The sequence below is a fragment of the Phyllostomus discolor genome, chromosome 3 (assembly GCF_004126475.2).
Source record: "Phyllostomus discolor isolate MPI-MPIP mPhyDis1 chromosome 3, mPhyDis1.pri.v3, whole genome shotgun sequence".
NCBI lineage: Eukaryota > Metazoa > Chordata > Mammalia > Chiroptera > Phyllostomidae > Phyllostomus > Phyllostomus discolor.
In genome coordinates this window covers 160,257,131-160,280,803 of record NC_040905.2, presented here as the reverse complement: position 1 = coordinate 160,280,803, position 23,673 = coordinate 160,257,131, and the positions used below count along the sequence as shown (strand labels likewise).

At 38.7% G+C, this 23,673-nt stretch overlaps 1 protein-coding gene and 1 non-coding gene across 7 annotated transcripts in view; one reads left to right on the top strand and one right to left on the bottom strand.

The window, feature by feature from the left end:
* The window catches only part of KDM4C (lysine demethylase 4C), a 383,617-nt gene that overhangs the window by 20,849 nt on the left and 339,095 nt on the right, over positions 1 to 23,673 (top strand). For 4 of the 6 annotated variants that reach the window (XR_004902186.1, XM_036021648.1, XM_036021647.1 and 1 more), the window contains exon 1: positions 22,057 to 22,247. Coding sequence is in view for 5 of the 6 variants with exons in the window: in XM_036021648.1 (XP_035877541.1) it covers positions 22,104 to 22,247 (144 nt within the window). In the remaining variant the exon portion in view is untranslated. Of the gene's footprint in view, positions 1 to 22,056; positions 22,248 to 23,673 lie in introns of those variants that run through there. The other 2 variants (XM_036021651.1, XM_028507295.2) reach the window with 1 other exon arrangement.
* Positions 11,629 to 11,734, bottom strand: LOC114514045. The gene has a single exon (XR_003685899.1). It is a non-coding gene; the product is annotated as a U6 spliceosomal RNA (small nuclear RNA).

Sequence of the window (23,673 nt, the reverse complement as noted above, 5' to 3'; positions counted from 1 at the left end):
GAAAGAAACTGGATTGGTTGCCTCCCACACGTGCCTAGACTGGGGCTCAAACCTGAATGAAACCTTTTGGTATACAGGGTGACACTCCAGCCAACTGAGCCACACTGGCCAGGGATCATTTACTTTTTATTTTTGTTTTTTACAATATTTATTTATTTTTATAGAGAGTGAAAGGAAGGAGAAAGAGAGGGAAAGAAATATCAGTGTGTGGTTGCCTCTTATGTAACCCCTGCTGGGGACATGTACTGAAACCCAGGGATGTGCCCTGACTGGGAATTGAACTGGCAACCCTTTGGTTTGCAAGCCAGCACTCAGTCCACTGAGCTACACCAGCCAGGGCATATTTTTTAATATATAACTTAAAAATTTCTCTTTTAGTAAATATAAAAGGGGAGACCCAAAAACCCCTGGAATTTATTTATACAAAATTGTGTATTCTTACATGTTTAAACTTTGGTCACCTTCAAAGTACTCTACATTGGATAGAATACATTTTTTTCCACTGCCCAAAAAGTTTTTGAACTCATCGATTTTGATGCCTTTTAGTGCTTCTGCTGTTTTTTGTTTCACCTTTTCCGCATTGGCAAGACATTTCCCTTTGAGGACTTTTTTCATCAGAAATAAAAAAAGTCACTTGGGGTGAGATCTGGTGAATATGTTGGGTGGGACAAAAAGGTCGTCATTTTGGTTAAAAACTGCTGAACACCTAGTGCAGGGGTGGGCAGGTGTGCTGATAAATCATGAAATGGGCAAATGCATTGATTGAGTCTTCAACAAAAAAATTCACTGAGGCTGAATGCAGCCTCTCACAACACCAGCTGGTACACTGATACAGATGGGTTCCTAGAATACACTCACCTAGCAGGGGAAGCCTGTACTACAAGGGGCCCTCCCTTCAGAAGATAATTTTAGTTTTTTGGGGTCCCCACATGTATATCCCACATATATAGAGCTCTTTATTGTTGGGTTCCTCAATCTTTTTTAAAAGTACAAGGGGTCCTGAGACCAAAAAGTTTGAGAACACTGCTCTGGGCTTCTAATTCCTCACTTACAAAATAGGGTTAATAATAATACTTGTAGGGCCCTTAGGAGAATTAAATGAGTTAACATTTCCTATATTAGTGTACTTACTGTGTGCTCCTGATATACCATAGGAGGACAGTTCAATTTTTTTGGACTAAAATCCTATTTACCTTCAAGGCCTATATCTCAAACCCACCTTTTCTCTATTCCTTCCCTCACAGTGACCAACTGGTTCCCCTACCTCCCCCAGGAAATTCTATAGCACTTATGTTTGTACCTTGAATTAGAGAATGAAGTTACTGCCTTGTATTGTCAGTTTTTCTAGGAGTCTTCACCCTTTGGAATTTTCACTTTCTAACAAAGTAGAAGGAATTCCTGGTTAGTTGTCCAGTTTTTATTATTGTTGTTTTCCTTCTGATTTTGGTCGTTAGGCAGTTGTCCTGGGATAATTTTTTTTTTTTAAACTTTTGGCTTCTGTACCCAGTGCCAGATGGAAGCAGATTCCAAGCATCCAAGCCTCTCTCCAGCCACCTGCCTGTTCAGTTCTCTATAGCAAAATCCCAGTTAACTCCTATGTTTATTTTTTCAAATTTGTGTGACCTTGAGTGAGTTTTTAAACCTCTTTATATATTAAATGCTTTAATGTTAGCTGCCTCTGCTGTTATTAATGCAAAGATTCTTCTGCTTCTGCTTGGACACTTCAGGGATTGATGGGTAGTCATAGGATGATTTTGTGGTCTGCTTTCCTCAATCTTTTCCGTAGAGGATATGGCTCTTTTAATAGTCAGTGTGTGTTTTGCATTTTGAGATAGCTCTCTTATCTTTACCAATCTAAGATTAGAAAGTCGTTTTTTCTTCCTTATTGCCTCCAGGTCCTTGAAGTTAAAGAATTTTGTCATGAAAATTTTTTGATTAATCTTTGCGTTTAGCTGTGGGAATAGACATTTGTCACTTGAATGAATGAATGATTTAGAAGGGATAGTTAGAAAGGTCTGACAACCTATATGCTTGGAAGGAAGATGATGGGACTAGTTATCTTATTTGTCAAGCCGAAGAATTAGAAGTTAAAGTGGTTTGCAAGTGGAAGCCATTTTTATTGAGAGAATGGTTTGTTAAGAATATTACATTTGGAAGATTCCTGTATATAGGTGGAGGTTGGGTGTTTTGTTGAGTTAAAAGCTTAGAAACCAAGAAGGTATTGGTTAAATAAGGACTTGAACTTGAGTAAGTCACTTGATCTTTGTTAATGTAATTAGTTTCTCCTATCCCTCTACTCTCTCTTCCTTCCTCTCTATATATATCACACTGGAGACATGAAGGACCTCAGAGATCATTTAGTTCCCTGGTTCCCAGTCTTAAAGTTTTGAAAAAATAAGCAAAAAAATGGACTGACATAGGCTTGTCAAATTTTAATTTTCTAAAATAAAAATTACCAAAGAAAACTTACTATCTAATGTAATGTTCAAAAAACACAAGTGCCCTGACTGGGTAGCTCAGTTGGTTAGAGTATTGTCCCTGATAGACCAAGGTTGCAGGCTCTATCCCTGTCAGGGCACATACAAAACCAGTGAATGCATAAGTAAGTGGAACAATAAGTCTCTGTCTCTCTCTTTCTCTCTCACTCTCTTTTTCCCTCTCTCTCCCTCCCCCTCTTCTCCACCCTCTCCTGCCAGTCTCTCTAAAAAATAAAATCAATAAAATGTTAAAAAGATTGTTTATTAAAAAAAAACCCAACAAAACAAAGAACGTTTTCTGAGAAAAAAAGATGGAACTTGAAAAAAATCAGAGCACTTTCATTGTTGCTTTTCTGTGGACTGGTGGAACTTCTGGTCCCCCATGTTTAGGAACACTGAATTTATTTAATTCCCTAAGTTCAAGGGTCTCTAAGACTTAACATTAAGAATGAAGTGCTTAGGTGAAGTCACATCTTCAGGTATTGATGGAGTCACAGCTCTGTCCACTTCTGTGGCTGAGATCTGGTCTAGTGGTTCTTAACTGTTTTGGGGGTCATGTGTAGGTATATTTGAGAGTGATAGGAACTTATTGGTCTCACCTTAGGGGAAAAATTGGACAAGAACATTAGGGCTGAAAAGAGTACTGAAATACAGATGAGAATGTGAAAAACTTATGCTAATGTATTTGAATGTATAGTTTTCCAGAAAAATATAAATTCTAAAATGGAATGAAGAAGTAATAGAAATATATCAATTAAGATAATTGATTCTTTAGTTACATGTCATACCACAAAGAAAGTACCAGGTTCAGATAGTTTTGCAGGTTAGTTCTACAAACTATTGGTAGAACTAATAAACTTCAGGTTTCTCTCTTTCAGGAATACTTCCCAACTTATTTTTTCAGGCTAGCAAGTTTTATACTGGGTTCAGGCAGGATGTTATGAATAAAGGAATATTATAAGCTAGCATCACCTATGGAGATATGAAACCTAAAATAGAATACTAATGTGGATAATTCCGCAGTGTGCCATTCTGATAATACATCATCATGAAGTTGTGTAATACAGATGGGTTCAACATAAGAATCCTGTTTCATCGCAATAGAAAAAGGTAAAAACCTGTCATAACAGATATACAAAAAGCATTTGATAAAATGCTACATGTATTTGATTTAAAAGCAAAACAAAGAAAAAAACAACCTTTTAGAGAAAGTAGTAGAACAACTTTTCTCACCTATTAAAGGGTACCTATATTCTGATGAATTAAGGTTAGAATCATTCCCTTTATAAGACATTCCACTCTCACTTCTTCTCTTTAGCACTAGGGTGTCCTAGCTAGGTCATTAAGACGAGAAAGAGAAGTAAAAGGAATAAGCGTTGTAAATGAAACAACAAAAAATCACTATTCTCCAATAATTTTCACATGATAGTATAGACAGAATCATTAAAGAATCTATAGCAAATGAGTGAAAATGAGATTATTAGCAAGGTAGCTGGATATGAGATTAATTTTAAAGCATTTTTATGTATCAGCCACAAAAGGAGAAATACTTAGCTTATGGTACATCAAAATAAGAAATGTCCTATTTAATACAAATATATGTTCCATTTAAATGTTAAAACAAAGGGACTACACTCTTCAAAAATGGCAGTGTCATTAAAGACAAAGGCTCTGGAAATATTTCATATTAAAGAATACCAAAGAGACCTGACAGCTACGTACAGTACTTCATCCTAGATTGAATTTCCTACAGAAGGGAAAAATAAAATGTTATAAAGGGTACTATTGGTTCACTTGACAAAATTGGAATACAGAAATTAGGTACAAGTATTGGATCTATATTAAGCTTACTGGAGTTGAAAACTGTACTATTTCTATGTCAGAGAAGATCCCTATTAGAAAGCACAGTAAACTTTAGGGGTAAAGGGCCATGATGTGGTATGCAACTTATTCTCAAATGGTTCAGAAAAAAACTTGTTTATGTATAACATACACACAGAATATTCTACCCTATGTACTTTATCATATGTATGTTGTCAACTTAAGAGATGTCCAAACCTTTAGATAATTTTATGAGTTTGTTTTAGCCAAAACGGGTGAGAGTTGCTGGCAAGCAAGATTTAAAATGAGAATAACAGTTTTGCAGTTTCTTTTATGCATTTGAAATTAAGGAGGGAAGATGAGGAAGCTTACTTGAAAGTAAGAGAAAGCAAGGTGGGGATTGGATTACAGGATAGTTAAGGTTATGTAGTTACACCTTCCAGAAGTATTACTCTTTTACAAAGGTGTGTTAACCTAGATGTACAAGAACAATGGACAGAGCTGGCTTAAAAATATTTCACTAAAGAAGTTACGGCCCTGGGACGTGACTAACTCCCATGACATGCCCAGGTAGGAATTTATGATTTATTACAGCACCCCCTTGTTTGTCCAGTGTAGACACAGAGAACACAAATTGATAAAGCAAATATGGTAAAATATAACTAGATGAATCTGTGTAAAGTGTTCATAGGTTTTTTTCTATTCTTGTAATTTTTCTGTTTGAAATTATTTCTTAAGAAAAAGTTTAAAAATGCTACTTATAATAGTAACAAATAAAAGAATAAACCCACAGAGCTTTGTGTTTTTATTCAACTCAAGTTAAACACCCTCATTGATCTGACATTTTCATAAAGCTGGGAGTGGGGCAGGGACATTATGGAAGAGATAAGGGAAATAGTTATGTTTGGCCATGAGGAAAGGCTGGCATTTATTCTTTTTTTTTTTTTTTTTAGATTTTTAATTTAATCTTAGACAGGAAGGGAGGGAGAAAGAAAGGGAGAGGAACATCAGTGTGTGAGAGACACATCAACTGGTTGCCTCTTGCAACTTACTCTTAAATGGTTCAGAAAAAAACTTGTGTATGTATAACATACACAAGTTTGAGGGGTGAGCAACCCCTCAGTAGGAAACCTGGCCTACACCTCAGGCATGTGCCCTGATCAGGAATTGAACTGGTGACCCTCTGCTTTGGTTCACAGGCCGGTGCTCAATCCACTGAACCACACCACCCAGGGCTAGACTGGCAATTGTTGACCTTAACATTATCTCTTTTTTTTTTTTGATAGTAAAATTTGTGATTTATTTGAAAGTCATCCAGTACACATTCAACGTGATATCTTAAATTTTTTTTTTTTAATTTTAATTGTTGTTGCAGTACAATTTTCTATCTTTTACTCCCATCCCAACCCACCCACCCAACCCTCCCCTCCTCCCTCCCATTTCCACCCGCCCCTAGTTTTTATCCACGTGTCCTTTATACTTGTTGCTGTAAACCCTTCCCCTTTTCCCCTGAAATTCCCTCTCCTCTCCCCTCTGAACACTGTCAGTCTGTTCTCTATTTCAGTGTCTTTGGTTATATTTTGCTTGTTTTTTTGTTAAGGAACCTAAAGGTGAGATCATATGGTATTTGTCTTTCACCACCTGGCTTACTTCACTTAGGATAATTCTTTCCAGTTGCATCCATGCTGTTGTAAAGGGTAGGAGCTCCTTCTTTCTGCTGCATAGAATTCCATTGTGTAAATATACCACAGTTTTTTGATCCATTCATTTACTGATGGGCATCTAGGTTGCTTCCAACACTTGGCTATTGTAAATTGTGCTGCTATGAACATTGGAGTGCATAGGTTCTTTTGGATTGGTATTTCAGGTTCTTAGGATATAATCCTAGCAGTGGAATTGCCGGGTCAAAAGGCAGATCCATTTTTAGTTTTCTTAGAAAATACCATACTGTTTTCCATAGTGGTTGTACCAGTCTGCAATCCCACCAACAGTGCACTAGGGTCCCCTTTTCTCCATAACCTCTCCAACACTTGTTATTTGTTGCTTTGTTTATTATGGCCAATCTGACTGGTGTAAAGTGGTATCTCATTGTGGTTTTAATTTGCATCTCTCTGATAGCTAGCTGTCTCCATCTCACTGGCCTGCAGTGACAGCGGAATGCTGCAGATGGCTCGTTGAAACACGAGAAAACATACACAGAGACAACCCGAGTCCTGTGGGGAAATAGGGACGGAATGGCCACCCTCCCTAGGGGAGAGCCCCTCTGTTCTCCGCCCCAGCAGGCTTTTAGTGGGTTCATTTACATAAGAATTCAGGTAAAGCTCATTACTCATTGCCAGGAAGTAAGGATCAAACAATAGGTAACAAGGAAGCCTGAGGGCCTATTTCGAGTCAGGGTCAAAGAGCTATAAAAAACTTGAAGGAACAAACTTACTTCTTCCTTGGACCCTTATCATTTAATTGAGAGCATTCTAAACAAAGCAGGTTTCACAGGATTTTACATATTCTCTCTTAGGCCTGATCACTCAGGGAACCCGCCCTTTCCAGCACAGGGTGCACCACCCTCTGTCATTGTTTCAGGCTTAGGTGGAGCAAGGGAAGTAAACCAGCCAAGAGATTAGGAGATTTTCTCCCAGACAATGAGGACTCAGGTTTTGTCAAAGCCTTGGGGTGGGGATCCATCACCCCCTTTTGCTGTAGCCCCCAAAGTCCTTCCTTGGGGGCTGCCCACGAGATCGTGCCTGTCTGAGGTTGTTACCCTCTTGGGGAATCTTACCTGTCATTGGCTAACTGACCAAGCATTGGGGGCCAGGCAGGGTGAAGTAAAAGGAGCAGAAGCAGTGCTCCTGCCAGGGAGATAAGCTTTTGTCTCCTTACTGGTTTATGGTCCAAGGTCATTCTCTCAGCCTTAGCCTTGGTGGGGGGGGTTATAGCTTCTGATACCAGGCAGGGCGGTTCCCAATAGCTAGCGATATTGAGCATCTTTTCATGTGTCTCTGGATCCTATGTATGTCCTCCTTGGAGAAGTGTCTGTTCAAGTCTTGGCCCATTTTTTAATTGGGTTACTTTTTTTCTTAGAGTGGAGTCGTGTAAATTCTTTTTTACTTTATTTTATTTTATTTATTTATTTTTGTTTTTAGAGAGGGAAGGGAGGGAGAAAGAGAGAGAAACATCGATGTGCGGTTGCTGGGGGCTGTGGCCTGCAACCCAGGCATGTGCCCTGACTGGGAATCGAACCTGCGATAGTTTGGTTTGCAGCCCACACTCAATCCACTGAGATACGCCAGCCAGGGCTAGTTCTTTATATATTTTGGAGATTAAACCCTTGTCTGAGGTTATCATTGGCAAATATGTTTTCCCATACAGTTGGTTCTCTTTTTATTTTGATACTGTTTCTTTTAGCTGTGCAGATGCTTTTTATTTTGATGAGATCCCATTTGTTTATTCTTTCCTTTATGTCCCTTGCTCTGGGGACATATTAGTAAAAATGTTGCTGTGTGAAATATCTGAGATTTTCCTGCCTATGTTCTCCTCTAGGACTTTAATGGTGACATGGCTTATATTTAAGTCTTTTATCTACCTTGAATTTATTTTCGTATATGGTGTAAGTTGGTGCTCAAGTTTCATTTTTTTGCTCATAGCTGTCCAGTTTTCCCAACACCATTTGTTGAAGAGACTGTTTTTACTCCATTTTATGCTGCTGCCCCCTTTGTCAAATATTAATTGACTGTAGAGAGTTGGGCTTATTTCTGGGCACCTTAACATTATCTTTATGTCTGTATTATAATATACAGAATGGTTTTTAAAAAATTATTTATTTACTTTGTGTTTTTTACATTGCCATTTATCCCCCTTACCCTCGTCTACTGCAAACTCTGCAGTCACCACATTGTTGTCATTGTCCATGAATCCTTTCTCTTTTTTTCCTCAATCCCTCCACCCATCCCTCTTCCCAGAGCTGTCAGCCTGCCCTCTATGAGTCTGTCTCTATTAAGCAATGTCAACTTTTTAAAAAATACATTATTGATTATACTATTATAGTTATCCCATTTTTTTCTCCCCTTTATCGCCCTCTGCCCTGCACCCCCTCCACCAGCATTTCCCCACATTAGTTCATGTCCATGGGTCGTACATATAAGTTCTTTGGCTTCTCCATTTCCCACACTATTCTTAACCTCCCCATATTGTGTACCAACCAATTATGCTTCTTATTCCGTGTAACTTTTCCCCCATTCTTCCCCCTCCCCATTCCTGCTGATAACCCTCTATGTGATCTCCATTTCTGTGATTCTGTGTCTGTTCTAGTTGTTTGCTTAGTTTGTTTTTGTTTTTTAGGTTCAGTTGTTACAGTTGTCTGTTGTCATTTTACTTTGTTGTTCATATTTTTGATCTTCTTTTTCTTAGATAAGTCCCTTTAACATTTCATATAATAAGCGCTTGGGCATGATGAACTCCTCCTTTAACTTGATGTTATCTGGAAAGTGCTTTATGTGCCCTTCCATTCTCAAGGATAGCTTTGCTGGATAGAGTGATCTTGGATCTAGGTCCTTGCCTTTCATGACTTTGAATACTTCTTTCCAGTCCCTTCTTGCCTATAAGATTTCTTTTGAGAAATAAGCTGACAGTCTTATGGGAGCTCCCTTGTAGGTTACTGTCTTCTTTTCTCTTGCTGCTTTTTAGATTTGCTACTTTTCTTTATTTTGGGGTAATTTAATTATGTGTCTTTGTGTGTTCCTCCTTGGGTGCGATTTCTTTGGGATTCCAAGCTTCCTGGACTTTGTGGAAGTCTGTTTTCTTTGCCAGATTGGGGAGGTTCTTCATTATTTTTTCAAATAAATTTTTAATTTCCTGCTCTTCCTCTTATCCTTCCGGCACCCCCACGAATCTTCCTGCACCCCTATGAATCAGATGTTGGAATGTGTCAAGTTGTCCCAGAGGTTCCTAATCCTCTCCCTATTTATTTATTTATTTTAAATATTTTATTTATTTATTTTTTAGAGAGAGGGGAAGGGAAGGAGAAAGAGAGGGAGAGAAACATCAATGTGTGGTTGCTTCTCAGGGGCCCCCTACTGGGGGCCTGATCTGGCCTGGCCTGGCTGGCAGGCATGTGCCCTGACAGAGCATGTGCTCTGGGAATCCAACCAGAGACCCTTTGGTTCTCAGGCCAGTGCTCAGTCCACTGAGCCACACCAGCCAGGCTCTCCTTATCTATTTAAATTCTTGTTTTTTCTTTCTGTTCCAGTTGAATGTTTATTACTTTCTTGTGTTCCAGATCATGGATTTGAGTCCCATTTTTCTTCCCTTCACTGTTGGTTCCCTGTATATTTTCCTTTATTTCACTTGGTATAGCCTTCACTTTTTCCTCTATTTTGCATGTGTACACAACCATTTCTGTGAGCATCCTGATTACTAGTGTTTTGAAATCTGCATCTGACATGTTGGCTACCTCTTTGTCACTTAGTTCCTTTTCTGGAGGTTTGATCTTTTCTTTCATTTGGGCCATTTTTCTTTGTCTTAGCAAATCTGTTACGTTGTAAGGGGGTAAACTACACTGGCCACTTTGATGTCAGTGTAGTTTAATTGCTAGGATGCAGAGTAACTGTCATCTGTTACAGTGAACTTTTGTTTAGATGGGTGCTTCAACCTAAGGATTTGGTCATGGCTTAATTAATCAACATGCTTGCTGGTCAATGTATTGTTAAGAGGTGAATGAAAACTTTATCTCAAGGAAAAAGATAAGATTTCTAATAAATAGGTGGTTATAGTGTTGCACATGCCATGATTGAATAGAATTGTCTCCCCTCCATTTTCTAATACAGTAGGCGTACCCCAGCTGGTGTGGCTCAGTGGATTGAGTGGCGACCTGTGAACCGAAAGGGCACAGGTTTGATTCCTAGTCAGGGCACATGCCTGGGTTATGGGCCAGGTCCCCAGTGGGGTGTGTGTCAGAGGCAGCTGATCCATGTCTCTGTCACACATCCATGTTTCTTTCCCTCTCTTTCTCTTTCCCTCCCCAGTTCTCTAAAAATAAATAAAATCTTTAAAAAAATAGTGTAATACAGTAGTCATCCTCTATGGCTGTCTGTGGTTTTTTACCCATGGTCAACCATGGTCTGAAAATATTAAATGGAAAATTCCTGAAAAAGACAATTTACAAGTTTTAAGTTGTGCACTGTTCTGGGTAGCATAATGAAATCTCTTGCCATCCCACTCTGTCCCACCCAGGATGTGAATCATTCCTTTATCCAGTGTATCTACACTATCCATACAGTACAATAAGATATTTAAAGAAAGAGATCACATTCAAATAACTTTTATTATAATATATTGTTATAATTGTTCTATTTTATGATTATTATTTTTAATCTCTTACTGTGTGTAATTTATAAATTAAACTTTAATTATGATTAATTACATATGTATAGGACAAAAATTGTATATATAGGTTTTAGTACTATCCACGGTTTCAGGCATCCACTAGGGGTCTTGGAACATGCCTCTTGGGGAAAAGGTACACTACTGTAATTGCCTATTTAATGTAATCTGATTAGTGATAAAGGAACTTTGACATTCAGCCACTGAACTTTGCAAGTCTAAAATAATAGGGCAGCCCTGACTGTAGTGGCTCAGTTGGTTGGTCGTTGTCCCACAAAGCCAAAGGTCACTGGTTCAGTTCCCAGTCAGGGCACATGCCTGGGTTGCAGGCCAGGTTCCTGCCTGGTTGGGTGAATGCGAGAGGCAAGGGATAGATGTGTCTCTCATTGATGTTTCTCTCCCGCTCTTCCTCTCTACCTTATCCTCTTCCTAAAAGTAAATAAATAAAATGAAAAAAAGAGTAGTAGGGTAGACAGAAAAAGCCTTTCCTGTTGAATCTAAAAGGTTCAATGTTTTAATTTATGCCATTTAAAAATATTTTATTGTTGTTCAAGTGCAGTTGTCTGCATCTACCCTCCCCACCACTCCCCCCCATCAGCCATCCCTACCTCCCTCCCCTGATTCCAGCCCCCCTTGGTTTTGTCCATGTGTCCTTTATAGTTGTTCCTGAAAACCCTTCTCCCCATTACTTCCATTACCCCCTCCCACCTCTCCTCTTGTTACTGTCAGATTGTTCTTGATTTCAGTGTCTCTGGTTATATTTTGCTTGCTTGTTTGTTTTGTTGATTAGGTTTCCCTTAAAGGTGAGATCATACGATATTTGTCTTTCTGTGCCTTTTAAATGAGGACATTCTCAGGTTTATAGCAGAGTAGAGATATGTATGTGTGTACATATAAAGCATATTAAAAGTACTTTGTTATAGTTGAGCTGTTGCTCTTTTACTTTTATTTTTTAAAAAATACCGAGTGCTCCACGAATTTGCATGTCATCCTGTACAGGAACCATGCTAATCTTCTCTGTGTCCATCTAGATTTAGTGTATGTGCTGCCCAAGCGAGCAAGATTTTCCTTTTTGCATTATTCTAGTGCTTTCCTATGTAAATATCTGGTGATCAGTCATTGCTGCATGTAGTTTTTATTCATATCTATTGTGTCTTTTATCCTGTAGTAGTTCCTTGTTCTCACCCTTGCTGAACTCCCTCCCCCTAGTCCTTCCACTCTCTTCATTGACTTGTGAAATGTAGACTGTCTCAGGATTTGCATATTGCTTTCTTGTGGTGGTGTTTACTTTGTTTCTGTAACTCCTGTATTTCTTGAAAACCAGGAGTTGGATTTAATGATTCAGTTTGGATTCTGATTTACTTTTTAAGGTGAGAATGCTATATATTTTCCATTGCTGCATATCATGTTTGCTCATTCCACTAAAAATGAGCCTGATTCCTCCATTTTAAAACTTCCTGTTAACTTGTTGCCTAATGATTTTAGCATCCATTGATGATGTTTCCCTAGATTCTTTATTTTATTTAGGGATTGTATTATAAAAAAATGGTCATCATGTAATTCTGTTGTTTTCTTCTGCTTTTAATTGCTGGACTTTTTCTATAAAAAATTTTCCACCATGAATTCTTCACTTACGCTAATATACTGTTTATTTAGGAAAATCAAGATAAAGGCTTAATTCCTTCTCTTCATTTATAAATATTTGGAGTGATGTGTTGATGCATTCCAGTGGTTATTGATGCTTCGTTTAAAAAGGACTATTGTAGATAGATTTATAGATTTAAAAGTATTGTTTAGTATAGTTATTTCATTATGGACTCAAGTTTTATTGTTTTATTTAATTGATTATAGCTCATTACTATCAGTATTTGTTTTGATAGTCAATTTTCCCCAGATTTAGCCAATGAAGACTCCTTCAGGTTGACTATTAACGTACTTCTATCCTCCTCATTTTTTGAGTATTTTTAAAAAGATTTTATTTATTTATTTTTAGAGAGAGGGAAAGGGAAGGCGAAAGAGGAGGGAAACATCAAGGTGTGCTTGCTACTCATGCTCTTGCTACTGGGGCCAGGTCTGTAATCCAGGCATGTGCCCTGACTGGAAATTGAGCCAGAGGCCCTTTTGTTCACAGGCTGGCACTCAGTCAACCTGAACCTCTCCAGTCAGGGCTTGAATATTTTTTTCAAACTTTCTGAACAAGATATTTTAGGCCTACTTTGTACTTTTTCTTGCCCTGATCTGGAATCACTTTTTATCCAAGAAGCCCTGGTTCCTTTTAGTGGAAAGTGATGTTTAGAAACCCGTATTTGAGAACTTATTGCTACTGGTGTGTTACTGCTCCCAAGACCTCTCAGTGGGCACAGCTGAGGAATTTTCTATACATACACATGTACACATGCACATATGTACACACATATATACACATATCATGAGTTTACACCAATATCTCTAAATTCCCAAATAATACCATAGGTTAGCTCTAGTTCCCTCCCTCTCTATATTTGTAAGTTCCTTCCTTTGACAGTGAGAAACTTGACTCCTGCTATCAGCCAGCATTATCCAGTCTCCTCTTGCTAGTGCTGCACTTGCATGGATTTCCCCTGTCAGGCTCTCATACCCTGTATGGGGCCACCGAGGCTATTTTTTCCTATGAAATTCTTATGTCCTTTTGATGTGACTCACGTTAGTTGTTGTTTTAACTTTTATTTTGATATAAATTCAGACTTAAGAAAATTTGCCAAAAATATACAAAGATGTTCCCCATACCCTTCATCTACATTTTCCAAATGTTAACCTTTTTTCATGCCTATCACTTTCTTGATCTTGCTTTTATCCTGTTACCGTGTGTGTGTGTGTGTGTGTGTATGTACACACATATTGTTTTCTGAATCATTTGAAAGCTATAATGCCCCTTTGCCTATAACTATATCATCACATATTTCCTAAAAACAGGGACATTTTCTAACCACAGTGTGATTCTCAAGATCAGAATATTAATCTAGACACAATACTATTATCTAATCTACACATCTTATTCAAATTTCAACATTTGTCCCACTAATATTCTTTAGCAAAAGAAAAAAGAAATTTTTTGTTTTGTTTTGTTTCTTGGTCCGGGATCTGGGAATCACATAATACATTATTAGTCTTTTTAAATCAAGAACTGTTCTTTCTTTGTCTTTCATGACCTTGACATTTTTGAAGAGTACAAACCACTTTTTTTAAAAACCACTTACTTTTAAGAATGTAATTTGGCCTTACCACTTAATTTGGCCTTTTCTTAGGTTTCCTCATGATTAGATTTAGGCTGTACATTTTTGGTAGGAATAGCCCTGTAAGTGATGTGCCCTCTCAGTGATGTCGTGTCCTTCTCAGTATAACATATCAGGGGACACATGAAGTCTAATTTTTTCTGTACTGATGTTAGTTTTGAAGTGCTATCCAAGCAAGCTTTCTGGAACAACATGTTTCAGTCACATCTTGTACATCCCTTTCTTTCTTAAAAAAATATTTTATTTATTTTTAGAAAGAGGGGAAGGGAGAGAGAGATGGAGAGAAACAATGCATGAGAGATACAGAAAGCTATATCAAGTGCATTGGTTGCCTCTCATGTGTCCCCAAGCTGGGGACCCAACCAGCAACCCAGGAGTGTGCCCTTACTGGGAATTGATCCTGCGACCTTTCCGATTGTAGGCTAGCACTCAGTTCACTGAACCACACCAGCTAGGGCTCATCTCCCTCCCCTCCCCTCCCCCCTCCCTTCCTCCTTTCCTCCCTCCCTCCCTCCATTTTATTTGTTTTCAGATAGAGAAGAAAGGAGGGAGAAAGACAGGGAGAGAAATAGCGACTTGAGAGAGAAACATTGACTGGCAGCCTCTTGCATTCCCCCAACTGGGGACCCAGCCTGCCACCAAGGCATGTGCCTTCACCAGAAATCAACCAGTGACCTTTTGATTCGAAGGCCAGCGCTCACATCTATTGAGCCATGGCAGCCAGGGCTTATCTTACACATTTCTTGTCCCTCACCTGGCACTAGCCTTTTCTTCAAAGATCTCTGGTTCTTCTTGTTAAGATATAATATTTGGAGACCACAACTTGTGTGCAAATGGCTAATGTTTGCTACTTTATTGTTATTGTTTCTGTGCCTTTTTCAAGTGGGCAGTACTTGGAGATACACAGTATTTTTAAGAGAAAAAAATTGAGTTTATATTGATATTTCAAATTCTAATGAAAAATGAAGTTTTTATGTAATCAAAGGATTTTAAATTAGTATTTCTTTATACTTACAATGAAATTCTTGATACCTAACGACTGTAGTATTATTACTTATTTGCTATATTTTAATTAGTTGCTATAATTGTTTTGTTTTTTTTTTAGCCCCAGTACCACCAGTGCCGCCTCAGTACCGCCATGGCTGGTGTGGTTTAGTGGATTGAGTGCCGGCCTGTGAACCAAAGGGTCGTTGGTTCGATTCCCAGTCAGGGCACATGCCTTGGTTGCAGGCCAGGTCCCCAGCAGAGGGTGCTCGAGAGGCAACCACACATTGATTTTTCTTTATGTAGCCTTCCTTGCCCCTCTTTATAAAAATAAATAAATAAAATCTTTAAAAAAAACCCCAATACCAATATTACTGCTAACAATCTGTCAACTAAATGCAATTTTACATACATTTAAAAGTAATTTTCTACCTCAGAATATATCCTGTTAGGATTTACAGCCTAAATACTATGATTCAAAGTTCCTTAAACAATTCCTTTCTTTGTTTGCTTATGCCACTGACTTAACAATACACTGTGATTAGGTTTTTTTGGGTTTTTTTTTTTTTGGTTTTTAAGGCCTTTTAAAATTTTGTTTTAAAATTTTATAAACCATTTATTGATTCCAGAGTTCAAACTATATGTAGAGTTATATTCACAGAAGTTTTGTGAATATATCTTCCTTCCCTGTCTCTTCTTTTCCTTGCAGGTAACCATTTTTGTTGGTTTTGGTCTTGTTTCTATACACAAAATAGAATATTATAAACTCTGTTCTACACTTTGCTTTATTAATTTAAGAGAATAATTTGGAAATCCCTCCAGATCTATACTTGGAGATTTTCCTTCTTCCTTTGATGTTGCCTGTCCTGTATTGGAAGAACTAGCTTGATTCAACCAGGCCTCTATTGTTGGACACTTAAGGTAGTGAAAGAGCTAGAGAAAGGAAAAGCTAGGAAATGAGAGATGTAATTAAAATTTGACTCTGTTTGGAAAATTGACTTGAGGCTGAAGTGGACAGAAATAAATTAGAAGTTATATGTAATCAGTCATTGGAGGAGGTTGCATGTTTGCATCTAGAATCAGTTAGTTTTTGAGCATTTCATGTAAGACAAAAATGCTTCTCCTGATCCACTGCAGTCCAGGCCTAGATATAGTTTGACCCAGTAAAGGATGCATACTGGGTGAAACCAGGATTGAATCCTCAGGGTAATTTTGTTGGTTCCAACACTGTCTTCTGCATGCTTACTTGAGATGATGACAGCCTGTGTGCCCACATTCCTGTTAATCTTGCCAGATCTTTGGTGAACAAGAGAAGAGGAAGACTTCTTCAGTTTGTGCAGGAAGATGACTTCTGCCTGCTCTCATTTACCAAGAGTATAAGAGAGGCCATCATAGACTGATGGAGAAAATTACATATTTACTTGGATCATTTTTCCTTAGGAACGTTATCCTGGGACCCATCCTAGAATCTCTCAACTGCATTAAAAGAAACTTTTGCATAGATTTATTTATTTATTTTTGCCTTGGTCTTCTGTCCAGGAATCATCTCTTTAAGCCCATCTTTCTATTTCTACCCTTGGTATGTGTAGGCTGGTGAAGCAAGATGAAATGGTGATGTGAATGGGACCAAAAGGATACAGCAAAACTGCCCAGGTCTCTGAGAGCCTAGTGAGGCCTGGCTCTGCCAAAAACAACCAGTGGACTAAGGACTTTTCTTTGCTGTCTTGCTTTTTAACTTATAGCCCTAGGCCTATGGGTTTCTGAGATGACAAAAAGGGGCAGCCTTCAAAGCCAGATGTCCTCTTGTAGCTCAATATCTGAATAGGTGCGCTTATGGCTAATGTAGAGTTTTCAAGGTGGCCTGCCACTTCCCTTTTGCACACAAGTCTCAGAGTATTACGAGCTTTACTGTTGATAAAGCTGGGTTGTAGGGAATGTTCATTCTACATCTTTCCATCCAGTCTGGCCCTAGATGCCTGCATTAGTTTCCTAGTGCTGCTGCAACAAATTAGCACAAAATGTATGGCTTAAAATGAGAGTTTATTCTCTTACAGTTTTGGAGACTAGGAGGACAAAGACAAGGTGTGTCATAGGTTCATGTTTTCTGTAAAGGGTGTAGGGGAGAATTTGCTCTGTGCCTTTTTCTCAGCTTCTTGTGATTGTTGGCATTCCTTGGTTCGCAGCTATATGTCTAGTCTGCCTCTGTCATCACATATTGTTCTTCTTACTGTGTCTGTCTTTTCCTCTTTTTAGGACACCAGCGATACTGGACTAGGGTCCACCCTAACTGAGTATGAACTCATCTTTACTTTACATTTGTAAAGACTCTGTTTCTAAATAGGGTCACTTTAATAGGTATTGGGGGGTTAGGTTTCAGCATATCTTTTTGAGGAACACAATTCAACCCAAAACAATGCCTGGCCAACGCAGTCTGAAAGCAAATGCTTCTTTGACTCTCTGTGAGACCCAACTAGTTGAGCTGAAGTTTTGGAACTCAAAGGCCAGGCTTCCAGTTGTGTCAGGCGTGGCCTAGGCTCTGCCTCCAGTGAATTTAGCCCAGGGAACTGGAGTAGAGCAGGATAGTAGCACCTGCTTGGCCTGAGCCTTGGTGCTCAGTTCCATTTAAAAATTTCAGTGTAGGCATGGAGGAGTGAGTGAGGACAGGAGAGGATGTCCTGGCCTCTAGGGTTTGGGTTGATTTTCAAGAGGAATCACGGAAGAGGCTGGAATAGTGCTCTCTTTTAACATTAGCACAGCTGATAATTGTGCCCTAGTTCATTTTCTTCCTAGCCTAGTGCACCGTCTGTCTACCCAATGAGTGCTTCATCTCCCAGGGGGCTGCGCTCTACAGCAGATCCAGAAATGGTTTCTTCAAAGGCAGTTAGCAGTGCAGACCAGTTCTGAGGCAGGCCTCATCTTAGAAACTAATACTTATAGGATGAGAGCAATCAGTTTTTACTCACAGAAACTGTGTATAAGGAAAACAATATAGGGCATAGATTTATATTTAGCAGGAAAAAGCTTCAGCCAAGTAAAGGTATATAAAGAGTAAGGAGAATAGATATTTTTTCTTTATGATAAGGTAAAATTTACAGATAAGAAGTATGGGAGAGTTATAGAAGTTTGAATTAGTGCTAGACTTAATGAAAAAGATCTTTAGTTCATTAAGGAAAAAATTATTAGGGTACTTAATATAAATATGGTTATTTGGTTTAGGTCTCAAAAACATTGAGGCCAGCTCTATAGAAGCAAAATAACAAAGATACTGTTGTCACTCACTGGGGACTCAGTCTCTATAGAGGTGTAGCATTGAAAAAAATGATTATTACATCACTTTCAGCTGAAAATTATACAGAAGCTTCTTGCAAAATGTAACAGCCCTTCTCTGACTGGGAAACATTGCAAGAACATTTTAAATTTACTTTTCTGCTTGGTGCAGAAAAATAAAGGAAAAACAAAGAAGGATTGCTGGGAATTTTATTCTAACATTATTAAGTTTAATAATGAAATGATAAATGTGTACTAGGAAAAACTTAAAGAACAAAATAAACTACCTTTTAAGTGTAAAGAAAATAAGTAGGCAAAATGAAATGAAAATGGTTATAAATATTCAAAAGTGATCAGTATTACCAATAATCAAAGAAATAAAGCTTAATAGCAGAATTTTTTTACCTGTCATATTAGCAGAGATTTGAGTTGTTAAATTATCATTAAATTTTTAGATGCTTTAACACTTAAAATTTTTTGAACTTTTCAATTTTATGATGATTGTACAATTTTTATTGATTCAATCTGAACTTTATAGATTGACAAGGTCTAAAACATAATCTAAAGATAAACTAACTAGGTCTTCAGAATATGTATCTGATTGGCAGGTAGAACATTTTGTATAATCAAGGAAGTAGTGACATTAGGAAGAAGCAAAGCGTATTTCACAGACCAGTTAGCAAACCAGGTCAAGGGCTAAGGTTTAATTCTGATTATTAGTAATTTGCTGCATATCTTAGTCTCATTGCTTCAGTTTCTTGTCAGAGCCAATGTTCTGTTTTTTAGACCAAAAATCTTGATTCCTATTTCTCTCACTTCTGTCAGAAAATTTTGTTCAGAATATATCTTTAACCTGACCACTTTTCACTGCTTACCACCAGTCCATGTCATCATTTTATCTTGCCTGGATTGGTGTAAATTTCCTCTTTGCTTCTAACTGTGTCCTTTTTTGATACAACAGCTAGAGTGATGAACCTGCTCACTTTTCTGCTGAAAATACTCCAGAACAGTTTCCTTAGAAAGAAGTGTCTTCTCCTTGAATAGAGCATATTAGAGTATCAAGAATGGGAATGTACAAGAAAGGGAGGCTCAAGATGACTTGCCCTCTCACGCAGAGTAAACACCAAACTCCGTTTCTCCTGGTCTCTTCTCTCATCCCCATCTCCTTCCCCCATCTCCTCTCTTACCATTCTCTCCTTTGCTATACCTAGTTCCAGTTACACTCACTTTTTTTACTATTCCTTTGAAGAGCCCCAGAGGCTTCTTACTCTTGCCTCAGCCTATACTGTACTTCATCCAGATAGCCACATGCTTTAGTCCTTCCTTTAGGCCTCTGAAATGCCTCCCTGGTATAAAATAACTCCCCCTCCTCCTTATGCTCTATCCCCTTAGCTGGGTTTCTTCTTCAGAGCACTTATTTATTGTCTGCTTTGCTCCAACACTGTTAGGATTTGGTTTCTTTCCTTCCTGAGTGCCTACCCAGCTTTTTGGCATTTGTAACTACTCGTTGAGCGACTGGCTGGATTTCTAGTTCCTTCTGTAGTGACTTCTTCCTCTGCTTAGAGAAATATGCAGACCACTGTTATTTTTTGGCTACAGGAAAAGTAAGGCTGCCTTCCCTGTACCAAATGTTTCTCTAAAGGTAATCTGGGGACGTCTACTTTCTCACTGCTCAGATATGTATATTCTATTATTCTTTACCAGTCTGGAATCTGTTTTATAAGTAATGTTTCTGTGTTTGGGACCAGTGTTTTCCTTTTCCCTGCATTTGGTATTATTTTATGTAAATATTTTAGTAACATTTTGGTCTTTATTCCTTCATTTAGTTAGCAAGTTGTTATTGTAGCAGCTACTGTGGGCCAGGCTGGGTTGCAGACTGGATGTTAGGGTTTAAAGAGATGGATAGCCTGCTTTTTCTTTGAGAAGCTCAGAGTTCATTGTGTGCTCAGAAATGCCAGACATTGAAACAGGCAATCCTATAAGAGGAATGTAGGAAGGGAAGGTAAAAATACACAGGTGGATCATACAAGCCTGCTCCAGAGGGCTGGGAATCTTGACAGTGGGCAGGAAGGAGTTTGCCAGGTAAGGAAACAGGTGACGGATGCTTCAATAGGAGGAATTTTAGAGCAAAGGCATAGAGAGCTGTACTTGTTCAGAGAAGCACAAATCCATTAGTACTGCTGAAGCACAAGGTAAATGCAGGCTGTGGTGCAAGGCCATGATAGTTATGCAAGGGCCTGATCTGGACACCTCTAAAAGGTCATGTATAATCTGTAGAGAGGTGAGACTTCCATCCTGCAGCCCATGAGTTTGGGCATGTGTACCTGTGTAAGTGGGTGGGGAAGTGGCCTGGAAGGTTTTATCTTTTGCATGCTCTCTCCCATTGGCAGGGAGAACACAGGATATTTTCTGCTGTGTATTAATATATTTCCTTTAGATTAGAAATTCTGGCCCTGGCTGGCGTAGCTCAGTGGATTGAGTGTGGGCTGCAAACCAAAGTGTCCCAGGTTCGATTCCCAGGCAGGGTACATGCCTGGGTTGCAGGCCATAACCCCCAGCAACCACACATTGACGTTTCTTCCTCTCTCTCTGTCTCCCTCCCTTCCCTCTCTAAAGATAGATAAATAAAATCTTTAAAAAAAAAGAAAGAAATTCTGAGAAGGCGCCAGAATTTAATTTTGATGTAGGTCATTTTCCTCACATGTGCTTGGTGAGACAGATGCTTTTTAAACCTTAAATGAATGGTGACTACAACTTTATTTGTAATCCTGATCTGTTTTAACATACTATTATCCCATTGCATGTTTTCCCTTTATCTACTCCATCCCTCATTTCTCAGTGCCTTTTTTACCAGGCAAATTAAATTTATTTTTTAAAAAACGATGAAAGGAAAGCTTTGTTTTGAGAGGATTTTTTGTTTGAACTGTTGGATGCCAGACATATTACTGCATTTGAAAGTGGGATGGGTGGGACTCCTTCCTGTGGCAGGCACACCAGTGCTTCTTATTCACCTTTGAGTTCCCTGTGCCTGGTGTTCAAAAAATGTTTGTTGATGAATCACCTATTTATTGCTGGAAAGATTAAGTATGTGTTTTTGTAATGTAACCTACTGCCTACTTTCCTACTTTGATCCCCTAGAATCTTTTCTTTCTAAGCTCCAGACAAACTAATCTCCCTTCTCCATACCCTCAATAGTTCCAAATATTTCTGCTGCTAGGACTGTTCTTACTGTCATCTGGCAAACTCTTGTGCCTTCTTATAAGTCTTAATTCTATCCCTTTTTTAGTAACCCGAGTGGCATTAATTATTCCTTCCTGTGCACAGTTTTGCACTGCAGTTTGTTTGATCTCTAGTCAGTGAGCTTGTATGGTGAAGATAAACCTTACCTCTCTTTCTGTGTCTCCAGTACTTTAGCCTGGTTACTGGCTATTGTAGGAAATAATGATGACAAGTGGAAGCACACCTGAGTAAACTGTGCTGGGGATGTTGAACATTGTCCATCTTCTACTTAATCTAGACTGGGCCTTTATACAAGTGTGTGTATGAGAGAATCTCTTTCAGAACTGGTACATAGGAACAACACTTTCACTCACTTGCAAAGTGAGAAAATTCATTCTTACTAGGAAGGATTTTGAGGTGGCCAATGATAATAATTAGGTCAGTGATTCAATGCCAAGAATAAGAACTTGAGAGGAAGAATGACTAGAGGCAGTATCCACCCCCCACTCCAGCAGTCCAGAAAGAGATGAGGGATAATAGGATGGTAGAAGGGAATAGTAAGTAAATAAAAGACATGATGCTGGAGGAGCTTTACATGCCATTTGGGAGAAATGATCACTAGTCTTAACACTAATAATTCATTGCTGATGACCATGTCTTCCTCTCTGCAGAGACCACCCCAGCCACCATGGAGGTGGCAGAGGCAGAAAGTCGTCTGAATCCCAGCTGTAAGATCATGACCTTCAGACCTTCCATGGAGGAATTCCGGGAGTTCAACAAGTACCTCGCATACATGGAGTCTAAAGGAGCCCACCGTGCTGGTCTTGCAAAGGTGATTCTCCTCAGATCCTTTAAACCAGAATGATCACTTGACCTTTCAATTATGCTCTTAATCTTCATGTTGTGGGAAATTGTTTCTTCCAAAGGAAGGTATTTGTAAAGTCTTTGTTCTTATTATTCCATATGGAGGGATCATTTGATTTCTTCAAAGAATAACTGTCTTTTTTTTTTTAATATATTTTATTGATTATGCTATTACAGTTGTCCCATTTCCCCCCTTCTCTCCCCTCCACCCTGTACCCCCCTCCCACCCACATTTCCCCCTTTAGTTCATGTCCATGTGTCATACTTATGAGTTCTTTAGTTTCTACATTTCCCGTACTATTTTGCCCTCCCCCTATCTATTTTCAACCTGCATTCTATGCTACTTATTCTCTATATCTTTTCCCCCTCTCTCCTCCTCCCACCCCCCTGCTGCTAACCCTCCATGTGCCCTCCATTTCTGTGGTTCTGTTCCTGTTCTAATTGTTTACTTAGTTGCTTTGGTTTTGCTTTAGGTGTGGTTGTTAATATTTGTGAGTTTGCTGTCCTTTTACTATACATGTCTTTTCTTTATCTTCTTTTCTTAGATAAGTCCCTTTAGCATTTCATAAAATAAGGGCTTGGTGATGATGAACTCCTTTAACTTGACCTTATCTGAGAAGCACTTTATCTGCCCTTCCATTCTAAATGAGAGCTTTGCTGGATAGAGCAATCTGGGATGTAGGTCCTTGTCTTTCATGACTTGGAATATTTCTTTCCAGCCCCTTCTTGCCTGTAAGGTCTCTTTGGAGAAATCAGCTGACAGTCTGATGGGAACTCCTTTGTAGGTGACTGTCCCCTTACCTCTTGCTGCTTCTAGGATTCTCTCCTTTGTTTTTACCTTGGCTAATGTAATGATGATGTGCCTTGGTGTGTTTCTTCTTGGGTCCAACTTCTTTGGGGCTCTCTGAGCTTCTTGGATTTCTTGGAAGACTGTTCCCTTTGCCAGATTGGGGAAGTTCTCCTTTATTATTTGTTCAAATATGTGCTCAATCTGTTGCTTTTCCCCTTCTGATTCTGGTACCCCTATAATTCGGATATTGGAACGTTTAAAGGTGTCTCGGATGCTCTTAATCTTTTCCTCAATTTTTTGAATTCTTATTTCATCATGCTTTCCTGCTTGGTTGATTCTATCTTCCTTCTGGTCCACTGTATTGTTTGGAGACTCATATTCCTTCCTTTCACTATTGGCTCTCCTCCGCGTGTCTTCCTGCATCTGTTTTATGGTAATCTGCATTCTTTCATCTAAATTTCATCCAAAATCCACCAGTTCCGTGAGCTTTCTGATCACCAGTGTTTTGAACTGCGCATCTGATAGATTGGCTAATTCTTGGTCGCTCAAAAGGATGAGTCCCGGGGGACTGATCTGCTCTGTTGAAAACATATTTTTTTTTTTT